The sequence below is a fragment of the Arvicanthis niloticus genome, chromosome X (assembly GCF_011762505.2).
Source record: "Arvicanthis niloticus isolate mArvNil1 chromosome X, mArvNil1.pat.X, whole genome shotgun sequence".
Taxonomy (NCBI): domain Eukaryota; kingdom Metazoa; phylum Chordata; class Mammalia; order Rodentia; family Muridae; genus Arvicanthis; species Arvicanthis niloticus.
Genome location: NC_047679.1, coordinates 81,128,319 through 81,151,492, shown reverse-complemented (window position 1 = coordinate 81,151,492; position 23,174 = coordinate 81,128,319). Strand labels below are relative to the sequence as shown.

General features: G+C 39.7%; 1 protein-coding gene across 1 annotated transcript; it reads right to left on the bottom strand.

Annotated features, from left to right (window-relative positions):
- Positions 1 to 743: 743 nt before the first annotated feature.
- Armcx1 (armadillo repeat containing X-linked 1) lies at positions 744 to 4,802 on the bottom strand. Its single transcript, XM_034486187.2, has 5 exons — positions 4,680 to 4,802; positions 3,942 to 4,101; positions 3,757 to 3,837; positions 2,942 to 3,037; positions 744 to 2,655 (listed from the first exon to the last, which is right to left on the bottom strand). The coding sequence occupies exon 5, from the start codon at positions 2,532 to 2,534 to the stop codon at positions 1,137 to 1,139; it is 1,398 nt and encodes a 465-aa protein (XP_034342078.1). The 5' UTR covers positions 2,535 to 2,655; positions 2,942 to 3,037; positions 3,757 to 3,837; positions 3,942 to 4,101; positions 4,680 to 4,802; the 3' UTR covers positions 744 to 1,136.
- Positions 4,803 to 23,174: the final 18,372 nt, after the last annotated feature.

The window sequence follows — 23,174 nt, the reverse complement described above, 5'->3', positions numbered from 1 at the left end:
AGTCTGAGGCAAGGGGAAAGCTGGAAAGACAAAACAAGGATGATTATAACTGATGGTTTCAAACAAAAATTCATGGCATCGATGATTAAAATTGTTTTAGTGTCAGGTTCAGCAGCATCTGCACATGCTTGTGGTCCCGCTGATCTTCTGTGACAGTTACTCTCAGGCAATCAGGTAAGAAGCCTTCCTAGTAACCTGTCAGCCCCATTGACTTCTTATGTATTATCATATAAGGGCCTCCTCTTTAAACTGACATCGGCTCATCAACCTTCTCTCTAAAGCTGTATCCGCACTTCTAGGGTTTTCTTCCACCAATCCACCCTCAATAACCTTCTGGGCATTTGTATCTTATTCTTCAAGCCTCCTTAAGTTCCCCTTCTCCAAAAAACATTCCCTGGGCATCATTGTATACAATATTTTTTGCTGCCTCTAAGCACTGATAGGAAGCATTCACTGATGCCTCGAAGCTCTTCCACATTCGTTTGGTTTGGTTTTTGAGACAGGGTGTCTCTGTATAGTCTTGGCTGTCCTAGAACTCACTCTGAAGATCATGCTGGATTTGAACTCATAAAGACTCACCTGCTTCTGCCTCCCAAGTGCTGAGATTAAAGGCATGCACCAGCACTGCCCAGTGGCTCTTAACAGATTTTATAAACATACAGACTTTAAATTTAAGTATTGTCAGATATGGTATCTCCAAACATATCCTGAACCCAAGGACAAAGACAGTGCCTTTTTTTCTTCTGCTTAAACATAACTTTATTGATAAAGCACAACTCTTAGATGAACAAATTTAAATCAATACAAAAGTATAGCTTCTTTATGACATATAGCTAGCTACTCCACTGTCAGTTCAGCTAAACAATAAAAATATCTCAACGTAAGTAGCAAGTTGAATTAATAAATGCTTTCTTTGTGCAAGCTCTAATATGTATTTGACATACTTAAAATGGCTCAGTCTAAAGCCAGCATCAATGGCTAATGATAATCTGTGATATTCATTATTTCTAAATAGCAGCTCAAAGGATCCCTTTGCTACACAAGCACAATGAAAACCTAAGAATTTATAAAATGCATTATTCCCACGTGCAAACTTAAGAAACATTACATCAGTGTTGTTTGGAACAGATCTCAAATTATAATTTGGTTAAGACTTTTAGAACTTTCACTTTGACCACCAGATCCTTATGATTTGCTAATGCTTTGATTTTCTTCACACATACTCCGGACTCCTTAAACAAGAAAAATAGTGAGCTTCTGCTGAACTCTTTCCTGGATGATGCAAGCCCTTCACTTTTTATGTTGTCATTTATATTTTCAAAGAGGGTAAGAATATTAAGAAGAATCTCTCTATCCCATTCTTTATTAAAGAGAGAAATCAATTCTGATGGTACTTTACAACTGACCAGCTCTCTTGTCATGGCTGGGTTTTCCGTAAAGTTTATAATTAGTTTCATAGTCTGTATCTTAGTGAAGTGATTTCCCAGGAATAACAGAGCAAAGAAATCTGGGAAAGAATAGGAAAGCAAATGTTGGTAGTGATTAGTCACAGTCATGTTGGTTAGGAGTCTTAGTCCAGCCATCTGGACAGCTGAATCCAAGCGACAAACCATGGTATCGTCACATACTTGACTGATATAAGTCTTAATCTTGCCCTGATTTTCAGAATTAACACTCAAGTTATTAAGAGCATTGTAAGTCTTTTCCCTAATAATGGGGTCTCTTGTTTTTATCAGTTTTGCAATAATTGGGACCCCACCCAATTCACGGATGGCATTTTGATTAAATGAATATGCTGCATTATTACCCAGTGTGACCAATGCTACTTCCTGAGTAAAAGGGTCATTTGTTCTCTCCAAGATGTTAAGGACCTTTTGAAGATCAGGGGCACTCAAAATATCATCAATTTTATAGGGAAAGTTGAACTTGCCCCTGCGTGCCGGCCATGTTGTGGCTGGAGCCTTGTTGCTCTTGCTTCGGTTCTTTCTCTTGACTTTATTCCCACTTGTCTTATTCTTAGCCCTAGAGCCCGTCCTTCCTGGGTGGCAGCCTCCACCCCTGCCTCCTGGGCAGGGCAAACTTGATGTCAAGGTCCTATTCCTAGAGAAGTTAGAAAGCCTTATGCCTCTGCCTGCCTTTGCACTTGCCTGTTCTTTTAGGGTCTTGAAAAGGGCCTTGGCCTTAGCTTCTAGGCCACCCCCACTCTGGGATTCTGGTTGCACTCCCTCCTTTACACCTGGACCATTCTCAGGTCCCACATTCACCTCAACCTTGGACTTTGAGTCATCTTGAGGTTTGGCTCCCGCCCCTACCCCAACCTTAGTCTTAAGTTCTTTCTCAGTTTTGCCCCCAATTTCTGGTTTGCCATTACAAGACTCTTCTTCCTCCTCCACCTCCTCCTCTTCCTCCTCTTCATTATCCCACAACTTCTCATTCTCATCTTTTCCCCAGGTTAGTCTGTAGACACAGTAGCAGGCACCAGCCCCAATGACCATGCCCGCAGCCACACAGCCAGCTTCCCGGGTGCGGCCCATGATACAGCTGGGGTGAATCCCTTAACCTGAACACAGAGCTGGCTTGTTCTGGTCCAGAATATTCTAAGGTCAGGGGCAAATTCTTCCAATTCTGCAGCTACAACAGCAGATACAGTGATACCTAGGAGGAAAAAAAAGGAAGATTGCAGAATTTTGACTTCTCTGATTGTGTCTTCACATACAAATAGACTTAATCACTTGCCTACAAACATACAGAGACCTTAGACAGCATTGGGTATCCTCATACCTTGGTATCCTCATCATTATTCCTTTCCTTTATCTGAAAGCAATTTTGGAAGTTTTCCAAACTCCCAGATTCTCTAATCTTATGTTCTTCTACCCACTCCAAGAATGTTCAATTGAATATATTTATATTATCTATATAATATATATCCTATGATCTTTACCCGTGCAGATGTCCTGAATCAGGGTCACAAAGACACCCTCACATAAATCCTCAGAGATCCAAGTAGTCCCTTCCTCCTTTCCAACCTCTTGCAGATCTGCAAACAAAAGGATACAAAGGTCTCATCTGAGAATTCAAGAACCAGATAAATCACATTCAAGACAGGACATGTATCCATCTTCTCAATTCCCAGGCCCTTGTCCTTTACTACAGTGTTTCTTACCTTCTATCCCTTTCTACTTGGATGATGAGTCCCCTGTCCCATCCTGTCCTCCTGCCCCCCACTACCCTGTCTGTCACTTCTTCCAAAGGTGACACTACACACCCTTCCTTGTAAAGGCAGTATAGACAGTAGTAGCTAGAAATCAGATAGACTGTAAGTGCATCATCTGCACTTACTTCTGTCCACCCAACTATCTTAAAGACAGCCTCCTCACTCTATTGAACAATTACATCAATTTCCACTGCTCTGAGAAATTTTTTTCCTCCCTCATCTCAGTCCCTGACTTCTCCATTCCTAAAAACTAACAAATTGGGTTTCTATTAGACTAAAATCAACAAAGACTGAACCATACAGTATTTTAGAATAATGTCCTCCCCATCTCTAACACAGTACTCTCTACAGCTATCCCCACCTAACCATCTCCTAGGTTTCTTATCTGAAAAGCACTTCCTTCTGTAAACTCAGGACCAAAGTAAACAGAGAGGGGAAAGGGGGGTGCAAAGAAAGTCTGAGTGTTCACTCGAGTTTATAGTCACCATTATCGTCTACCCCAGTGACCTCTAAAAAGTGTCATTATGCTTCCTTGAACCTACCTGATTCTGGAAATTTTTCCTCCCTTCCCTGCTTCTCGGTTTAGATTGGTCTTTGGGGGTGATATCCACAGATACAGGGACCTAAACAGAAACACAGAACACAAAACTTACAACATCTAAATACTAGCCTTCCCAAATCCGGGGACCCGGGTTAGTCAGACGGATTTCATGCTTTTATTTCTTACCCTGCTTCCAGTTTTCTGGACTCCGCTGACAACGCGCCGGTGCTATATCGCTACATCCTGGCACTCCTTCTTGCAGTCCTCGGCCATTTTTCCAGCAAAAACCACACCCCTTTGGAAGCGCAGGACGGGGGGCGGGCCCAGCGAGTACGCAAAACTGGAGCTGTGGAAGAAGACCACAGATCTCTTCCGTTCTCCCCAACCCAGCCCACCCCAGATAAGCCTTTTCCCCCCCTCTAAAACTGTGAGAACAGTCTTTTTCCCTGAGGTGGGAGCAGGGGACGACAGACATGTCGACTGCCAGAGTCAATAACGGCCCCGAGTTAAAATAAAGCTCTAAGGTACCACCACCTATGTGCAGGCCGCAGACAGTCTCAGCTTTAGACTAACATGAATAAATTCGATGTTGGTTATTTCTTTGCTCCAAAAGGTGCTATACCCTACTGAATGGCAGAGGATAACAATCTCACTTCCTCAAAATTCTGTCTTCATAGGATCCATGCACCATACTTGTCCCTCCGGATTCTAGGACCTTACATGCCAAAGGCTCCCCGCCCCAAACCGGGTCTCTCCTGGAATCTCTCCCTCCAAGATTCACCGCCTCCCACCCCCAAGAGGATCCGAAGACACTGCAAGTGCATGATGAGAGTAGACTGTGTCGCTAACCGCTACCCACAATACAGCGATTCCCCCAAGCATCACCCATGCACAACACAGACTTGCTGGCATCCGGGCAATTACCTCCTTGTCCTCCTTCCGCAGCAGGCCTGCCTGCTCTCAGCAATAACACAGAGAGCAAACACTAAGCACAGACCAGAATTAGGAGGTCTGCACACGTAGCCTTCGGCTCACGTGAGGGGCACGTCACCAGTGAGATCAGGATTCCAACTACCACTCCCACCAACACTGCGGCAGGAGGCAGCCTTTCCCCTTCCTTCCCCACCACACCAGGTCCTGCCATTCATTTTCCTCTTTGTTAATCCCCAAACCACAAGGAGCTTCTTTTGTGGTTGGAATTTGCCTTTCTATGGTTAACACGGAGACACTGCATTGGTCCTTTCTTCCTCTTCTAGGAACAATTATGGCGTTTCTTTATTCCCACCCCAAATGCCTTTCAAGAGAAAAATCTCCCTTTACCTTTCAGCTGGGAAGATCCCGCATCTTCCCTGCACTCTTATACCAAACAGGGTTTCAAAAAAGGAAAAATCAGCCTTTTAAGGATATAAAATTATGATTTTTTCATTTGTGTGGAGAAAACTTTAAGTGGAGGAGGAAAACCCAGTGGATCTTAGTAATTGCACAAAGTTACACACACACATAAACACGCACGCGCACACACACACACACACACATACGCACACACACACATTTCTACTGATTACAGACAAATAATTGCTATCATAATGCACTAACGTTTGGAAACTGAAAGGTGGAATATTTGCATGGTTTATGAATGAACACTCTAAAAAAAGATGACTAGTTGTCTAATTTGAACCATTTTATTCAAACTGCGGATTTATTTTTTCTTCTACTTTTGGCTCAACTTGCAATTTGGTAAAATAGAAGCAACACAATCAATCCTAATGTATTTAATTAAAGTAAAGCCTATAGTGAAGACCCAGAATCTTAACTGATTACTGCAGGAAAGATTTGATAGCTGTTCTAAACACCTGCCTCTGGATTAGATTCCAGTGTACTAAAGCCAAGACAGCTGAGAGTGAGAGAAGAGATGGTTGCATTTGGCTCGCCCTACCAAGAAGTGAGGAATGTGCCTCGCTCCTACATTCCATAGCTTCAGGCAGCTGTTTTTTGCTCAACACACACACACACACACACACACACACACACACACACACCGGTAACCACCATAGTGTACACTACCTTTATTCATGTAACAACACTAAGTAAATAATCTTTGGTTCCTTCATGTCTTTCCCCAAATTCCCAACAAGGTATCTAAGCTTTATATAGAAGAACTTCCTCTTTCCACCTACATCTCTGCCCTTATTCACACTGCTCCTGATATTGCTGCTTTCAGTACCTGAGAAGAACAGCTAGCCAGGCCTCTCTGGCCTCCTCAACCCCAGGACATCTAGGTAGAACCTAACCTTATTTCAGGGTCATTGCAGACAAGTTCACATTCATTGTCACACTGATGCCTCCTCAGTCAAATGTATTCCCGGGCTTACTAACAACACTGACCACATTTGACCTACAGTAGGCATTTTCCCCTGGCCAACTGTTACCTGAAATTGTGTTGAGACTGTATGCATAAGTATGTTCAATTTTAATAGAAAGAAGAAATCAGAGCTCTTACCAGATCCTTACAGAATTATAAACAACTGAAAAACCTCTAATCTCACACAGCCAGAAAAATATAGACAGACAGATAGATGCCCTCATAGACTCATTCTATGTAAACTAATTTAATTTTCTTTAAATATGCACAAAAGTGAAAAAATATAGAGAAGACATAAAAGTGCCCTGTAATGCCTTTGCTACCATAATCCACTTCTAATAATTTCTTTCTTTGTGCAAATATAAAAAATTGAACAACCTACAGAAAAAAGGTGATATTTGATGCAGTACTTTCAATAAGCCTGCACTTTTTTTTTCAGTTTTTTGAGACAGAGTTTTTTTGTATAGCCCTGGCTGTCCTGGAACTCACTCTGTAGACCAGGCTGGCCTCGAACTCAGAAAGCTGCCTGTCTCTGCCTCAAGTGCTGGGATTAAAGGTGTGTGCCACCACCGCCTGGCAAGCCTGCACTTTAAAATTGGAGAACTGACATTTTTTTAAACTGAAGTCTTTCTATAAGAGATTAATAGCCAGAAAACATAAGGAACTCAATTCAGCAATAAAGAAAAATAAAATTAAAATAAATGATCCATTACAGGGCACTTTTATATCTTCTCTATATTTTTTCACTTTTGTGCATATTTAAATTGTTTAAATGAACAAAGGATCTGATAAGACATTTTTATTTAAAAAGATTGAAGTAAATTATCCATCAGATTTTATGGAAAAATTTCTCCATATCAAGCTGAGACATCATCTCATTTTAAGTATGAATGACTATTATCAAAAAGACAAAAACAACTTTTAGCAAGAATGTTGAAAAATTGAAACTCTCATACAATACTCTGATGGAAAATATAAATATAAAATGGCACAATTATTATGGAAATCAATATAAAGTTGCTTCCGACTGTCAAAACTCAAGTAAATACAGTCCTAGTTATGCTTCTATTATTGTGATAAAACACTGAATAAAGCCAACTTGAGGAAGAATTTTCTGGGAACTGAGGAAAGCCAAGACAGGAACTGGGAGGCAGGAACTAACTGAATCAGAAGACAAAGGAGTGCTGCTTTCTGGCTTGCTCTCCATGGGAGGTTGGATACTCCACCCCCTCCCCACCCCCCTCACACACACACAGCCCCGCATCAACCAGTAATTAAGAAAATACCCCCACAGACTTGCCTGTAGACCAGTATGATGGAGACATTTCTCAATTGAGGTTCCCTCTTCCAAGATGGTCTAGAATTGCATTCGGATGATAAAAACTAACCAGCACACTTATGCTCTAGTGGTTTCAAACATACTTGCATGCGCGCGCGCGCGCGCACACACACACACACACACACACGGGGAGAGAGACAGAGACAGAGGTTGCAAAGAGATACCTGCTGCACCCTGGTGTTCACTGCAGCGTCATTTACCTTAGCCCAGATATAGAAATGAGACAAGTGAATGAGACAAGAAAATGTAGAATAGACAACACAAGAATGGTATTTAGCCTGAGAGAAAGAAGACACTCTTACCATGTGTGATGATAAAGACGGCTCTTAGAAAGACCATGTTAGATGAAATAAGCTACCTAGAGAAGGACAAATAATCTATAATTCCACTTCTACGCAGTGTCTAAATTAGACTCATAGGCACCAAGAGATTGACAAGGGCTCAATGGAAGGGAAAATAGGGATTGTTCTTGAATAGGTAAAACAAAAAAATCAGTTACACAACATGAATAAATTTTAGAGATCTACTGAATAACATTGTGAACAAATGAACAAAACTGAAAATCACAGACAATGCATCATGGATAATAGTTTATTTGAGAAAACTGTGGGAAGCTGACCAAAAGACTTACACTAAAAAAATAAAAACAACCAAACAAAAACAAACAAAAATCCATTAGTTTTATATCACATTTGGCCAAATGATTGTGAATTTTATAGATCACAAAATAAAATAAGATGGGTAACATGGATTTTATAACTTACTCTCAAGCTAATATTTTTCTATTAGCTAATTAGCCACTAGTCCAAATTGTTGTTATCTGCTGCATTCCTAAAATCTATTTTTGTGCATTTCAATGTTATGGTATTTAACAAAGTTTTCTGTTATATATTCTTATTGAATATTCTTATTGAATATTTTAAATATAAAACAACTTTATTTGTACTATTTAATGCATTTGCTTTACATTTATCTAAAATTAATCTTAATGTTTCTGACTATTTAAATCCTTGTGTTTCTTATGTCTTTTTCCATTTCTTCATTTTCTGTATTTCTGTGTCTATTTTTTATATGTGTCTTGTAAAGACTACAAAGTTTAGCTTTTTATAAACTCAGACTGAAAATCCTTGTATTTTAATTGGAGAATTTAGTCATCCATATTAATTATAATTGCATATTTGAAACCTTATCCCCGCCTTCTTACGTTGTGTTTTCTGTATGTTTTGTATTCTGTGAAATTTTTTGTTATATCTTTTGGGTGTTCCTCACATTTTTTTTCATTTTTGCCACTGGAAGATTCTACACTGCAATTTTATTGGTAGCTACAATTATATTTTCATGAAGCATATAAGCATATTTTCTCAGTGTCACAATGTAATCACTAACTACCCAACCTGCAGCAAGGTATGTCTTTCACTATGCTTTCCATTGTATCCTAATTTCAATTCCAACTTACCTTGGGTATAATGTCACTATAATTTTACAAGTTCTTTCTCAGCAATTGCACCAAGCTTCATAGAATACTGGTATTAAACATGACTGTTTGGATGTTTACAATATTGGTTGACAATCTTTTTTTTTATCTTTAGAGCTGTAAGAGTAATTGCTCCATTATTTTCCAGCATAAAATTTGTCATGTAAAAAACTCAATTACAGTTTATTTGCTATTTTTTAAGTTTCGTTTTTCCTCTCTCTGAAAACTTAACAAGGATTTATATTTTTGTGATCCTAAGGTATTTCATTAGGATATATCTAACCAACATTTTTATTTGTGCTTTTGAAATTTTCTTAGTTGCCGGGCAGTGGTGGCACACGCCTTTAATCCCAGCACTTGGGAGCCAGAGGCAGGCGGATTTCTGAGTTCGAGGCCAGCCTGGTCTACAGAGTGAGTTCCAGGACAGCCAGGGCTACACAGAGAAACCCTGTCTCGAAAAACCAAAAAAAAAAAAAAAAAATTTTCTTAGTCAGTATTTGGTAGTTGATTTAGATCTACAGGATCAAGATCTTAAGAATTCTTTTGTACTTTCTATTTTTTTTTCTTTTTTTCTTTTGTAGTCTCTCTTTAAAGTTTTATGAGCTTTGGATAGATATTGAATTGCCTGGAAGTAAGACCCATGTCATTCAACTTTTAGAATTTTTATTCTTTCAATTTAGGAAGAATTCTATGATTAAGCATCCCAAATAACTAATTTTATTTTCAGCCACGTACAAAGACAGGGAGTATCTAGTGAAGTTTTAGTAAAGTTTTTTAAATCAAATCATAGTTTGAATAGGCAAAACAATTTTTAAATGTTCAGTTTCTGTTTCCAGAACAGTCTGTTATTGCTCTACTTACAGTTTCCTTTTAAGTGTCTCAGAACACAGCAAGTAGATAGCTTAGCAGGTACAGTCCTTGCTTCATAAGCCTGGTGAACTGAGTTCAATCCCAGAACTCATGTAAAGGTGGAAGGAGAGAACTGAGAACCAACTCTATAGAGTGGTCCTCTAACTTCCACATCTGTGCCATGGCACATGTATTCCTGAGTCACACATAACACACACACACACAATCATCATCATCATCATCATCTTTAAAGCAAATGATCAGTTTTTTTAATTCTCTTACATTTTCTGTGAACAACTATGACTGCTAATACCTTCAAACACAATAGATGACTTCAAGATTTTGCTCAATTTCACCTTCAGCTGAGATGAATACATGAAAATTTATTCATAAATAGAATGAAGGTTTAAGCTCAAACCACCTTCTAAAAAAACAAGGAAGGAAGAAAACAGGAAAACAAAACAAATAGCTTTCTAGAAGAATCATAGAGATTAGTGCCACCACCAAAGATATGATGAATGGGTAGTGGTATTACCACTTGACTTACCTATTTGGCTATGTAGAAAATATGCCTTTGAAAATGACAGTGGACTGTCATAAATTAGACTAAGTAATGATTACAACTGGAGCCACTGCTTAAGATTTGCTCGCATAGGCTGAGGACATTAACACATCTCTTGGAAACTTGAATGCAGCTGTTGATCTAGAAAATGGTATTTTCTTTTACAATAGTTTGAAAAGACTAGTAGAAATCATCTTTTTACCTGCCAAAGAACAGGAATACACCTTAGAGGCTCCATTCCAGAGGCAGATGCTCTGCAATTTTCTTTCATAATTTAATCTGCAAGGGCCTTGGTCTCCTTTCTCTTCCAAAACATATAACAATGTTTCATCCTGTTGATGACTTTATGCTGATAGGAATAAGCAGAGAAGACTAGAGACTTCATTGAAAAAGCACTTCCTTTTTTGTTTGTTTTCGTTTGTTTGTGTCTTAGTTAGGGTTACTATTTCTGTGATGAAACACCATGACCAAAAACAAGTTGAGAAGGAAAGAGTTTATCTCATAGAACCCAGGAGCACCAGCCTAAGGATGGCACCATACACAATAGGCTCAGACGTCTTCCATCAGTTACTAATTAAGAAAATGCTCTACAGCCAGATCTCATGGAAGCATTTTTTTTTCAGTTGAGGTTTCCTCCTTTCACATAAGTCTAGTTTGTGTGTCAAGTTGGCATAAGATTAACCAGCACAATTTGTTTGCTTGCTTAATTAATTGATTGGTTAGTTGGTTGGTTGGCTGATTGGTTAGTTGGTTGGTTGGTTGGTTTGTTGGTTGGCTGACTGATTGGTTGGTTAGTTGGTTGGTTGGTTGGTTGGTTGGTTGGTTGAGACAGGATCTTTCTATGTAGCCCTGGCTGACCTGGAACTTGCTATTGGAGACCAGGCTGGCCTTGAATTCACAGAGATTTGCCAGCCTTTTCTTCCTGAATGCTGGGATTAATCCTCTCAAGCAACCAACCCAGCCAGCCTAATTTGAAAAACACGAAATAAAGATTAATTATCTTAAGAAAAAAAGAAGAAACAGCATTTGCATGCGAGGGACTGAATGGTAAGAGGGTTTATCCTTGGCAAAATTTCTAGTGATCCAGTGACTACATACCATAAGAAGGTATCTCCTTTAAGGTGAATAACGGGCTATTGAGCACGGCTACTTCTACAACTGAAACAGAGAGACAGCATCCACTGCTTTAATGTTTTATTGTTGATGTAGCATATTCCTTATATGGATATGTTACATGGTCACATTAACCTTAAAGGGCTGTTGATTTTGAGTGTGGCCCACAAAAGAAAGATGGACATTATGTCCACACTGTGATGCAAGCTGCTCTGATACCTGATTTCTACAATCCAGCAGGTTGAATCCTGCTGCAAATTTCAGTGTCAGGTGGAGGATCTGGATTTTGGTTGGTTTTTGTTTTGTGGGTGGTTTTTGTTGTTGCAGTCTCTTATAGATGCACAACAGTCCAGATCATGCAGCTTTCAGGCAGAACCCTATCGTCTTTTTCAGATGGCAACCTTCCTATAAAGAAATGGAGTCTTATTTGTCACTTAATAGAAACAGAACACCAAATCATGGACCACCAAATTATAATGCCACCTGAATTGTCTACTGTGAACTGAATGTTGTCTGACCTATTGAGATGATATATATCAGGATTGGTCTCCAGCAGGCCCTGAAATGAAAAGTTATGAGAAAGTTGTTCAAATATTCATGGTCTTCACCTCTAATGTATTACCCTCATCTGCTCCTGACCTCATGAAGATTGCCCTACAAATCATTGGTTTAGGAAAAATAAAGTCTTGTTTAGTTTATAGATAATTCTGCATCATATTGAAGTACCACCCATAACAGTAAGACCTGAACATTATGATCCTGTGATGGTCAGTGTTGATTCTCAGCTTGACAGAACCTAGAATCGCCTGGAAGACATGTCAATGAGAAATTATCTACACCAGTTGGCCTGTGAGCATATCTGTTCAAGGTTATCTTAATTACACTAATTGAAGTGAGAAGACCTGCCTACTGTAGCTACTCTCTTAGCACAGGGTCCTGAACTGAATAAAAAAGATAAAGCTATCCCAACGCTGATACATATTAATTCATTGTTCTGAACTCTTGACTGTGAATGTGATGTGACCAGGTCTCTCAAGCTCCTGCTCTCGTCGCTTCCTTGACATGATGAACTCCAACCTGGAACTATGATCCAAATGAACCCTTTCTTCCTTGGGTTGCTACAAGCCCTGGATGTGGTGCTTGCCACCCAATCTTTGATATCTATTGTCAATAGAGGGACATTGGCAGGTGGCTTTTGTCAAAGTATTTTTTATCACTGCAACTGGAAGTAAAATAAGACATCCATTCTTGGACAGTTTCTGAGAAGCAGCTGTGAAGTTAAGTCGTGGGCAGGGCTTGAGCAGTGCTTGTGATTGTTTATTTTCCTCAGAAAGAAAAAAATGGTCACCAATGTAGGCTATTGCCAGTGCTCTTGGTTACCCCCCAGAATTTGACAGTAAGACTTTATTGCTGAAGATAATACATATTTGAGCCATAGGACATGGAGAAATCAATTAAAGTACTCAACTAAAGGCTTCATCACCACTTGCCAGCCTGCATAGTGCTGGAAGGTGCTGTACACACTGCTAGAGGGGGGAAAAAGGCAGTTGCCAATCTCACTCAGATGCAAATCCTGTGACTTACAATAATGTATGATGACTGGCCCTACAAATTTCTCTATTGTTACAGGAAGGGCAAGAATATTATGGATTTCTGATGAATCTAAGGTTTGTTCAATAAAATTAAACTTTGGCATTGATGGGGGAAAGAAATTGTAACTAGATAGGCAATATACCTTAGGGAAGAACCTAATATTCTTATTCTGCTAAATGGGCACAGTATTAAAACAACGCCTAGTGACTTATTACTATAGTCATAGATTAGTCCATCTCTCAACTCTCATCAAAGAAGCTTCCTGTAGTTGGTGGCAATTAACATAAAGACACTCAACTGGTCAACATGCAGAGAAGAAGGGACTGTGGAGTGTTCAGTTCTAAATGGGACATCTATATCACACTCCTCACCCCTGGTTCAGGTATCATTGCAGAAGAGGAAGTAGAAAGATTGTCAATGACAGAGGTGTTGAATAACTTCAAGGAAGCAATACTTTCAGGATGTCACAAGACAGTTGCACATATGAATTCCTAATGACCATGAGAACATACATAAGACTTATGCAAGCTCAAGCAAGACAAACCCCAGCATGAGGGGGGGGGGTGTGAGCATGAAATCCCAGCACTAGCTGAAGAGCCACTGGCAGTTGATGGCTGATTCGAGAAAAGTTAGTTTTCTTCAGTGTGTGACCATCCCCCACAGTAAGTCAACAAAATCCAGAGCAGGCGCCATCCCCCTCCCCCGAAAAATGGCAATAAAAATTGTATTTGATGAGTTTAAAAGAGAAGAAAACGTGAAGTTGGGTATGTAGGGAGGTAAGGGTAAGTGGATATTAGCAAAAAAAAAAAAAAAAAAAAAGTACAGAATAGCCAGGATACAATCCACAGAACTCAAGAATGTGAACAAAGAGAAGGTTCCAAGTGTAAGGATGCCTCAATACTACTTGGAAGGGAGAAGAAAGCAAACATGGGAGGCAGAGGGAGGGAGGGACCTGGGTGGGAGAGAGGAGGGGGTGTTAAAGTGGAATATGATTAGGTATTGGGGAGGTGGATGCAAAATAGGAGAGAAGCTCTGAGACCCAGCAGAAAAAATGCAAATATGCAACCTTGGGGGGTGGTAGGTAGGGGCACCCTCTAGAATGTACCAGAGACTTGGGAGGTGAAAGACTCTCAGGACTCAAAGGGAGGGACCTTAGATGAAATGCCCAGCAGTGGGGAGAGGGAACTCATAGAGTCCACCTCCAGCAGAAAGACAGGGCATCAAGTGAGGGATGGGGTTTCCATCCCAAAGTTTAAAACTCTGATCCAGAATTGTCCCTGTCTAAAAGAACTACAGGGACAAAAATGGAGAAGAGACTGAGGGAAAGGAGGTCCAGTGACATGCCCAACTTGGGACCCATCTCAAGGGTATGCTCCAAGGCCTGACACTATTATTGATGCTATGGTGTGCTTACAGACAGGAGCCTAGCATGGCTGTCCTTGGAGAGACCCAACAAGCGGCTGACTGAGACAGATGCAGAGGACTGTTGGGTCTGGCTTCAGTAAGAGATAATGCACCTAACCCTCAAGAGACTTGAGGGCTCAGAGAGTGGAGAGGCCTGGGAGGGGATGTGGGTGGGGACATCCTCTTGAAGACAGTGGGGAGGAGGAATGGGATGAGGAACTGTGGGAGGGCAGACCAGGATGGGGGTAATGACTGGACTGTAAAAAAAATAAAAGTAATGAAAAGAAAACTGGTGGCTAAGAATTTTGAGGACCATATAAGTATATAGGCCTTTCTCAGTGAGCTGGAGATATGAAGTTATTTGTGACCTATGTGAACATTCACAAAAATGACCTCAATACAGAAAGAACTTAATAATCAAGTGGACTTTCTGACGTGTTCTCTTGGTGCCAATCAGCCTCTTCCCACAGCTACTCTTAAGTTCCGCAATAGACTCATTCACAAAGCTGCCACTGTGGTAAAGATGAGCTCAGCAGCATAGGCTTCTATTTACAAAGACTGACATAGCTAAGGCCACTGCTCAGTGTCCACTCCTTATATCCCAGCAATGAGCTCAAAGCATGGCTCCTTCCCTCACAGTAATCAGCCAGATACCAGGTGACAGGTTTATTGAACTGTACTGTATCCATCATTCTGAAAAAAACATGCTTGTTTTTTTTTTTTTTTTATTCTTACTAGAGTAGACAATCACTCTGCATATAAATTTGTCTTCCCTAGTTTCAATGTTTCTGCAAAACTATCATCTGTGGACTTATAAATACATCATGCACTATTATACTGTCCAACATACCATTGCTTCTAATCATGGAACTCACTTTACAGCAGATCAGGAATAGCAGCAGGCTTATGGTCTTATGCCAAAGTGGAATGGCCTTTTGAGGATTCAGTTACAGTACAAACTGGGTGTCATTTCCTTACGGGTAATTCCATATGACAGTAATATTATCCAAGAAGCTGTACGTGCTCCAAATCAGTATTGAATTTATGATGCTGTTTTTCTAAAAACCAGAATTCATGTAATCAAGGAATGGTAACTGTATCACCTCTATTGATCTTCTGGTAAATTTTTGCTTTTTAAATGTTATGTCCTGCTGGTCTAGAAGTCTTGGCACAAATAGAAAACTGCCTCCAGCAGCAAACCTAACAGTGACTTCAGTAAACTGGAAATTGCAACTTCTACCTGTTACTTTGACCTCCTGATGACTCTGGATCAAGAAATAATGATAGGACTTGCTATACTAGCTTGTACTAGCTTGTGTGTGGGTTTTTTTTTTTTTTTTTTTTTTTTTTTTGGTTTTTTTCGAGACAGGGTTTTTCTGTGTAGCCCTGGCTGTCCTGGAACCCACTCTGTAGACCAAGACAGCCTCGAACTCAGAAATCCGCCTGCCTCTGCCTCCCAAGTGCTAGGATTACAGGTGTGCGCCACCACCGCCCGGCTAGCTTGTGTTCTTGATCCTTATTAACAAGGAAATTAATGGAAAACTATAGGCAATCTAATTCAAATATATTGATAAATGTCTGTAAAGGATGAAGGTTTCAATCCTCTAAGCTAGCTGAGAACCATTGCCAGTTGAGGTATTTGTCAGGAGCAGAGGAAATAAAGTAAAGAAAGTAGTTATAGAACCCAAAGAAACCACAACTAGTTGCAGGAATGAGGGCCATGATTTTTATGTGCGCATCTTCCTTAAGCTACTAGGACTATAGAGAGCAAATATGCTAGACTTCTTCCCTCCTTTATTATTGTATCATGCAACACAAGATTTATTAACTTTACATTATGCTATATAGGTTACAGGATATCAAAGAGAAGTGTAAAGACCACCCAAGGACTCTGTATAAGCTGGAAAATGCTTCAGTGTATTTTCAACTGTACACAGGATATTTGCATTATATTAAAAACACCACTTAGTTGCTGTCTTTAGAGATTATACAAAGCTAAGGGACATGTCTGTGAGTCTCAAGTTTCAATTGGTACATTAGTTACTGGTCTCAGCGCTGTGACAAAGAACTAGACAAAAAGCAATGTTGTGAAGAAAGGCTTTATTCTCACGTAAGAATTTGAGAGACTATCATCATGGAGAGAAAGGCCTGGTGGCCAGGGCAGAAGGGTGACTGGTCACAATGTGTCTTCAGGAAGGGATGATTGTCAGTGGTCAGCTTCCTTGCTCATTTTAAAATATTTAAAATTTTTATTTTGTTTGTGAATGTGGATATAAATGGAGGCACATGCATTTCCTCCATACAAGCCAGAGAAACTTCTTTATACAGTGGGTGATGATCAAGGCAGAGATGCATAGCTGGTCAAATCCATCATCCCCTTCGTCCCCTCTCTCTTTCTCTCTTTGCTTCTCTTTCTGCTCCACTCTCTCTTTGCCCCCCTGTCTCTGCCCTGATCCTGACCTGCCTCTGCTAAAAGCTGGGATTAAAGAAGGCTCTCTGGCTCTCTCTCTCTCTCTCTCTCTCTCTCTCTCTCTCTCTCTCTCCCTCTCCCCCTCTGTCTCTCAGTCTCTCTGTCTGTCTCTGTCTCTGTCTCTGTCTCCCTCTCCCCCCTCTGTCTCTCAGTCTCTCTGTCTGTCTCTGTCTCTGTCTGTCTCTGTCTGTCTCTCTCTCTCTCTCTCTCTCTCTCTCTCTCTCTCACACACACACACACACACACACTAATTAAGGAACACATGGATGCCTGTGCCATGTGGATTCCGTTGCTCATTGGCTCATTGCTGGCACAGTGCAACTTGTAACCTTAAACATTTTACACTTTGACACACTGTTCAGGCTCTAGAGAAATGTCTCTTCCAATCTAAACAAAAGGCAACTGTGTCCAAATGGCATGAAGATCTGTGAATTATGTCACTTCTCACACAAAAGGCAAGTATTATTTCATACAGCCGGAGTGGACGATTTGAGAAGTAAAAATTTTAAGGAAGAGAAAAAACTTAGCTAACATGCCAAAACCTCAAATATATGAACAGTGTGATTTTTGCTCAATAAACTACCATTCTCTAGTAATGTGCATTCTCCATTGTATTGCTTCTGCATTTTCCAGCTTTTTGTTTCACAATAAAAATTAGTGTAATATTTGCAACAGATGCATATGGATGGAAGTTGAAGAGCATTTTGCAATATTAAATGACTGATATAATTGATGACTTTAGGATAGATACATAAATCCATAGATGATAGATAGATAGATAGATAGATAGATAGATAGATAGATAGATAACATCAGTAAAACATTGTCAAATTGTATTCCCTGGGAAGCAGATTGTGAGATAACATTTTTGAGGTAATACTTCTGACATCAACCCCTATAGGAGGAAAGAAAGGAAGTAAACAGGAATAAGTAAAAGAGAAAACACATTTCAGTGCGCAGATAGTGGAATTTCTCAGCATACTCTGTCAGGAATTCTGAAGAATGAGTTGAAACTTCAGAATCTTATTCAGACTCTATTGAAACAGGTGATAAGATCCTTGAGGAAAACCGAGAAAGGGAATGTTGCTCATTCTATGTGAGTACAAACATGTTTTGATGTTCAGTCTAATAAGGATAAGAAAACAAGCACCTTTTTCAAAAGAGGTGAATACCATATACAAAAGCTGTGATAGTCTACTCGAACAAAAATACTACCTCTATCTGACATGGTCTTACAATTGCCTTACCGCTTGGTTGAGTTGACAGGAATTTAATATCATTGTCCAGGTACTGTCCACATTTTACAGGCCACAAAACTAGTGAATTAAAAGAGAGTATAATGGAGACTGTGTCTCTATATTTTCTGCATCTTTAAAAGATGCACTCATTTGTGCCCTTTCCCCCTCACCAAGATACTATAAATTGTAAGCTGGCCAGGGAAGGCGTATATAATTTCTGAAGCAGTCACTTGTCTTTTCCTCTACAAATAGCTCTGCTTCAACAGGCCAAAAAACAATGGGTCTGGGACCCATTAAATCTTCAGAGATCAAGAAAATAACCACTGGGTCAAGCTTTAGACTCAGTGGACTTACTGTGAGCTGTACCTGGAACACGATCTCATTTAATATCTAGATTTCATATCCCCATGGGATCCTGGGTTCTATAATGACATTTTAGGTCTCTGAGTATCGTGGCTATTGAAAACTGATGTTTGTCTTCAAAATATTTGTTTGTTCGTCTTTCTTTACCATGTAGTTACCTAAGCTATTGGAAAGACTGAAGAAATATTCCTATGATTGCTTCATCCTGGCCATCAAGAGTTAGTCCTCGGGCAGTGGTGGTACTCGCCTTTAATCCCAGCACTTGGGAGGCAGAGGCAGGCAGATTTCTGAGTTCGAGGCCAGCCTGGTCTACAGAGTGAGTTCCAGGACAGCCAGGGCTACACAGAAAAACCCTGTCTAAAAAAAAAAAAAAAAAGAAAAAGAAAAGAAAAAAAGAGCTAGTCCTTTGCCAAGTAGTAGCAGTGCATGCCTTTAATCCCTGCACTTGGGAGGCAGAGGCAGGTGGATCTCTGTGAATTCTAGGCCCACCTGGTCTATGAGTGAGTTCTAGGACTGCAAAGGCTCTACAGAGAAACACTGTCTCAAAAAGCCCTCAAATAGTATAATCTAGATCAAATGTTCTCAATGACTTAGGACCACAAGCTGGACATGGGACTAACATTTTTCAAGGCAACTTCCTTCAAACTCCCAACCACCTTTAATTTCTTTTGAGTGGTTTATTAGCTACCTATTGACTGGCTATGTCTCATTCGCCATTTATCTACATGTAACACTGTGTTCTATTTATTAATTATTCCATGGGTCTCTGCAAGTTATATTACCTGACCTCCTACTCTGATCTTATAAGACATGATAATATTTGCATCCACTTGAGCTCCAACAGCTAAGGATATTCCTGAAGGATCTATTGTCTCAGAGTCATCAGCATGTCTATTGTTACTCTTCCATACAGAGCACACTCTTCTACTCTGGACCTCCAGAAAGCAAAATGAATGAGGATGCCCCTCTCACCACCGTAATCCTAACTTTATTAACTAGTGTGACCTTGGAGTATTTCAAAACAATATAGTCCTTGGGAAATTTTGTCTACATTATATAATATGTTTACTCTATCATTCTACTTATTTAATTGTTTTTTAAATTTTTTTTGTATGTATAGGTGTTTTGTTTGCGTGTATGTCTGTATACCATGTTCACTTAGAGCTGGGGGAGGCTAGGAAACTGGAGCTATAGACAGTTGTGAGCCACCAAGTAGGTGCTGGTAATTGGATCTGGGTCCTCTGGAGGAGCAGCCAATGCTCTTAGCCCCTGAGCCACCTCTGCAGTTCCTTATCTGAATCTTTAATCCCTTCTTTCAGCATCCTTGATGGCATTTATGTCTAAATATGAGCTTTCAATTTCCCGTACTTTTAGGTACCATCTGAGCAATTAATTCACATCACTTCCTGGGTATTTGATAGGATTTTAAATCTTGTAAACACTCTCAAATTGATTTATTCTCTTATATTCCATTTTTTGCCCTAGAGCCACTAATCACTCCCATGCAGATCAGTACCTACTGGTACTGATAGCTAGTCAGATCTTATACTACTTACCTGTATACTCTCTTTCCATTCTTAGTGTATTCAATACACCCCAGATAGGAATATACTGTGGTTTGAACCTAGTGATAGGCCCAATGGCCAAGATGAGACACAGCAGATTCCAGAGTCAATGTCAATCCATGTCAGCTTAAAGAGGAAAGGCATGCTTGAATATCCAGGAAAAGTAGAATTTCAACCTTCAATAGTCAAAGGTGAGATAATTTTGAATACTTAAAGGATTCAGAGAAATATAGGAGATACAAAATATTTATGAATAACCACCAAGAAGTTCCATCTTATGGGTCACAAGGGCACAGGGCTCTGGTCTAACATAGAAGATTTGTCTTGTTTATAACTTTAACTTTCTTTGAAGCTTTACTTTTTTTTAAAAGTAATTCCTATGCCTGCTCATATTTCTCGTCCTGTACATTAAAGTTTTACATAATTTGTGTGGAAAACTCTCTTGCTTTTGAATATAGCTTTTAAGTTTTAATTTATTTAATTTATTTTTTCTGTTATTTAAAAATGTCAATCAAACTTAATAACTCTCCATATTCCCAAACTTAATAAACTTTATGACATATAAAATTCATACCATGTTTGTCAAAGTATTTTAAATGTGTTTTAGATTTCTGTATTTTATTTATGAGTATGAGTACTTTGTTTGCATGTATGTATGTGTGTCATGAACATGAACGTGCCTGGTACCCACAGTCAGAAGAGGGCATTCAATCCACAGGAACTGGACCTACAGATGGTTGTGAACTACTATGTAGATGCTCAAAATCAAATCTGGATCCTCTGCAAGAACAACAAGTGCTCTTAATGAGCCTTGTCTCCAGTCCCATTTTTCAAGTTCTGACATATGGTGCCAGACAATGCTTTCCCTACCATCAGCAAATACTCTAACCATTCTTCTGCCAATCCGTTCATACTTCTATCTATGCAACATACCACTAATGATGGAGTTTGCAATGCCAGCTGGTCGGCAAACAATCTGTCTATGATATTTCTTCCCAGTGTTTGCTTTCTCAAACAGCTTCTTGTATTGATTCTTGAAGGTTTGTTCTCTAGGGATCAGGCAAAGGCAGAATATAGCAGGGCTCCACAGAGGGGGACAATAAGCTGTCTCAAGCTATGTCCATCAGTCATTGGACATAAAAATGCCCCCCAGGAAGTGGAAGTGGAGCAGGTGATCTTGGGGAGGTAGCTGTCTTCAGTTGATGGATGCAATTCTGGAAGAATTATGACATCTGAGAGCTGTCTACTCACATCATCATTCCTAACAAATGAATGAAGTACTTTATTCTTGAAGAGGGATGGGGCATCAGATAGTAGAATAGAGATAGAGATACAATGAAATAGGGTTCTGTTCTGTTGTAGTAGTGGTGGGTTTTGTTTTGTTTTGTTTTCTTTTCTTTTTTTTTTTTTTTTTTTTTTTTTTTTGAGACAGTATCTCTCTACATAGCTGTGGCTATCCTGGCACTGCTTATGTAAACCAGGTGGCCTTAAACTTATGAAAACCCTTCTTTCTATCTCTGTTTCCGCCTTCTAAATGCCAGGATTAAAGGTGTGAGCCACCATGCCTGGCTGGGGATACTATTTCTTTACAATGAATGTTGGTGGTCCTCAAATGCTAGCCTTAATTTTTTGTTTTGTTTTTGCTTTTATGATGCCTCATTATTTTGTCCAACCTTTCTGATGCAGTCCTCTGATTAGCTAGGATAATAAGTCTGTGCCACTGAACATGGATCAATAATACTTCCATTTTATAGAACAGTTTAAGAGAATAAAAAATTTAAATACTCAGGTTTATTTAAACATGCATTTAAATCTTTAAGTCATACCATCCAAATATTTAGACATATTAATGTGAGTCATTAGACTTTTGCTCTCGGGTTTTCAAATGTAACTGACAGCCCTACCCATCCAAAATACATTCTTTTATCTTGGGTTAAACTACACAGGAAACTTGTATTTATTACATAAGAGTTATAAAAATACAGATGGTTGTAAAATCATAGGGCTGGAGAGATGTTCTTGCAGAGGAGTTTGATTCCCAGTACCTACATGGTGGTTCATAAGCATCTGTATATCAAATGCCAGAGGATGCAACACCATTTTCCAGCTTCTATGAGCATTGGGCATACACATGCTGCACATACATCCATGCAGGTAAACACTCATACACAGAAAGATGAAGGAAGCTACAGTGGCAAATGTCTTGAATCTCAGCACTCAAAAGACAGAGAGGCAAGTGGGTCCCAGTAAGTTTGTGGTCAGCTTGATCTACAGAGTGAGTTCCAAAACAGCCAGGGTTACATGGTGAGACTTGATCTCAAAAAATAAAGAATAAGTAAATTTTTTAATCTTAAAAAAAAGATAATCTCACATCTCATCAACCCTCCACCTTGGTTACTGTTGTGGTTATAGTGCTGGTGGCTTTCAGACACAGTCACTCACTGAATCTAGAGCTCAGAAATCGTGTATATTGGCTGAGCAGTAAGCCAGGAGCAGCATGATCATCTTGCTCCTGAGTCCACAGTACAGGGATTGCAGGCAAACCCTGCCAGTTTAGGTTTTTACATGAGTACTGGAGAGCCAAATGCAGCTCCCCCTGATTGCACAGCAAGCACATTACTAAATCGATCTTGCTACTCCACTGGGGATCATCTAAATGCATATTTTTTTCTTCATAGAAAGCATATATGCTTTTATAGTCTGTGTTCCTACTGAGGATTGTATGCTGAATTCTGTCATAAAGGTAAGATGTCTATTTTAAATAACCGTATACTTTTATACTCTTCAAAACAGTTTGAAGATGCACAACTTATTGCAAGCTGATTGTTTTCTTTGTTCCTAAAGACAGATTTCTACAAGAAGAATTATTGGATTAAGGAACATATTCAGGGAAAGAGAGATGGCTCAGTGGGTAAAGGCAGTTGCTGCCAAGCCTGACAACCTGAGTTAAATACCCAGAGCCCACGTGGTGAAAGGAGAGAACTCACTCCTGCAATTGGTCCTCTGACCTCTGCATGTGTGCCATGGCAAGCTCCTTCACCACACACACAGACACACACAGACACACACAGACACACAGATACACAC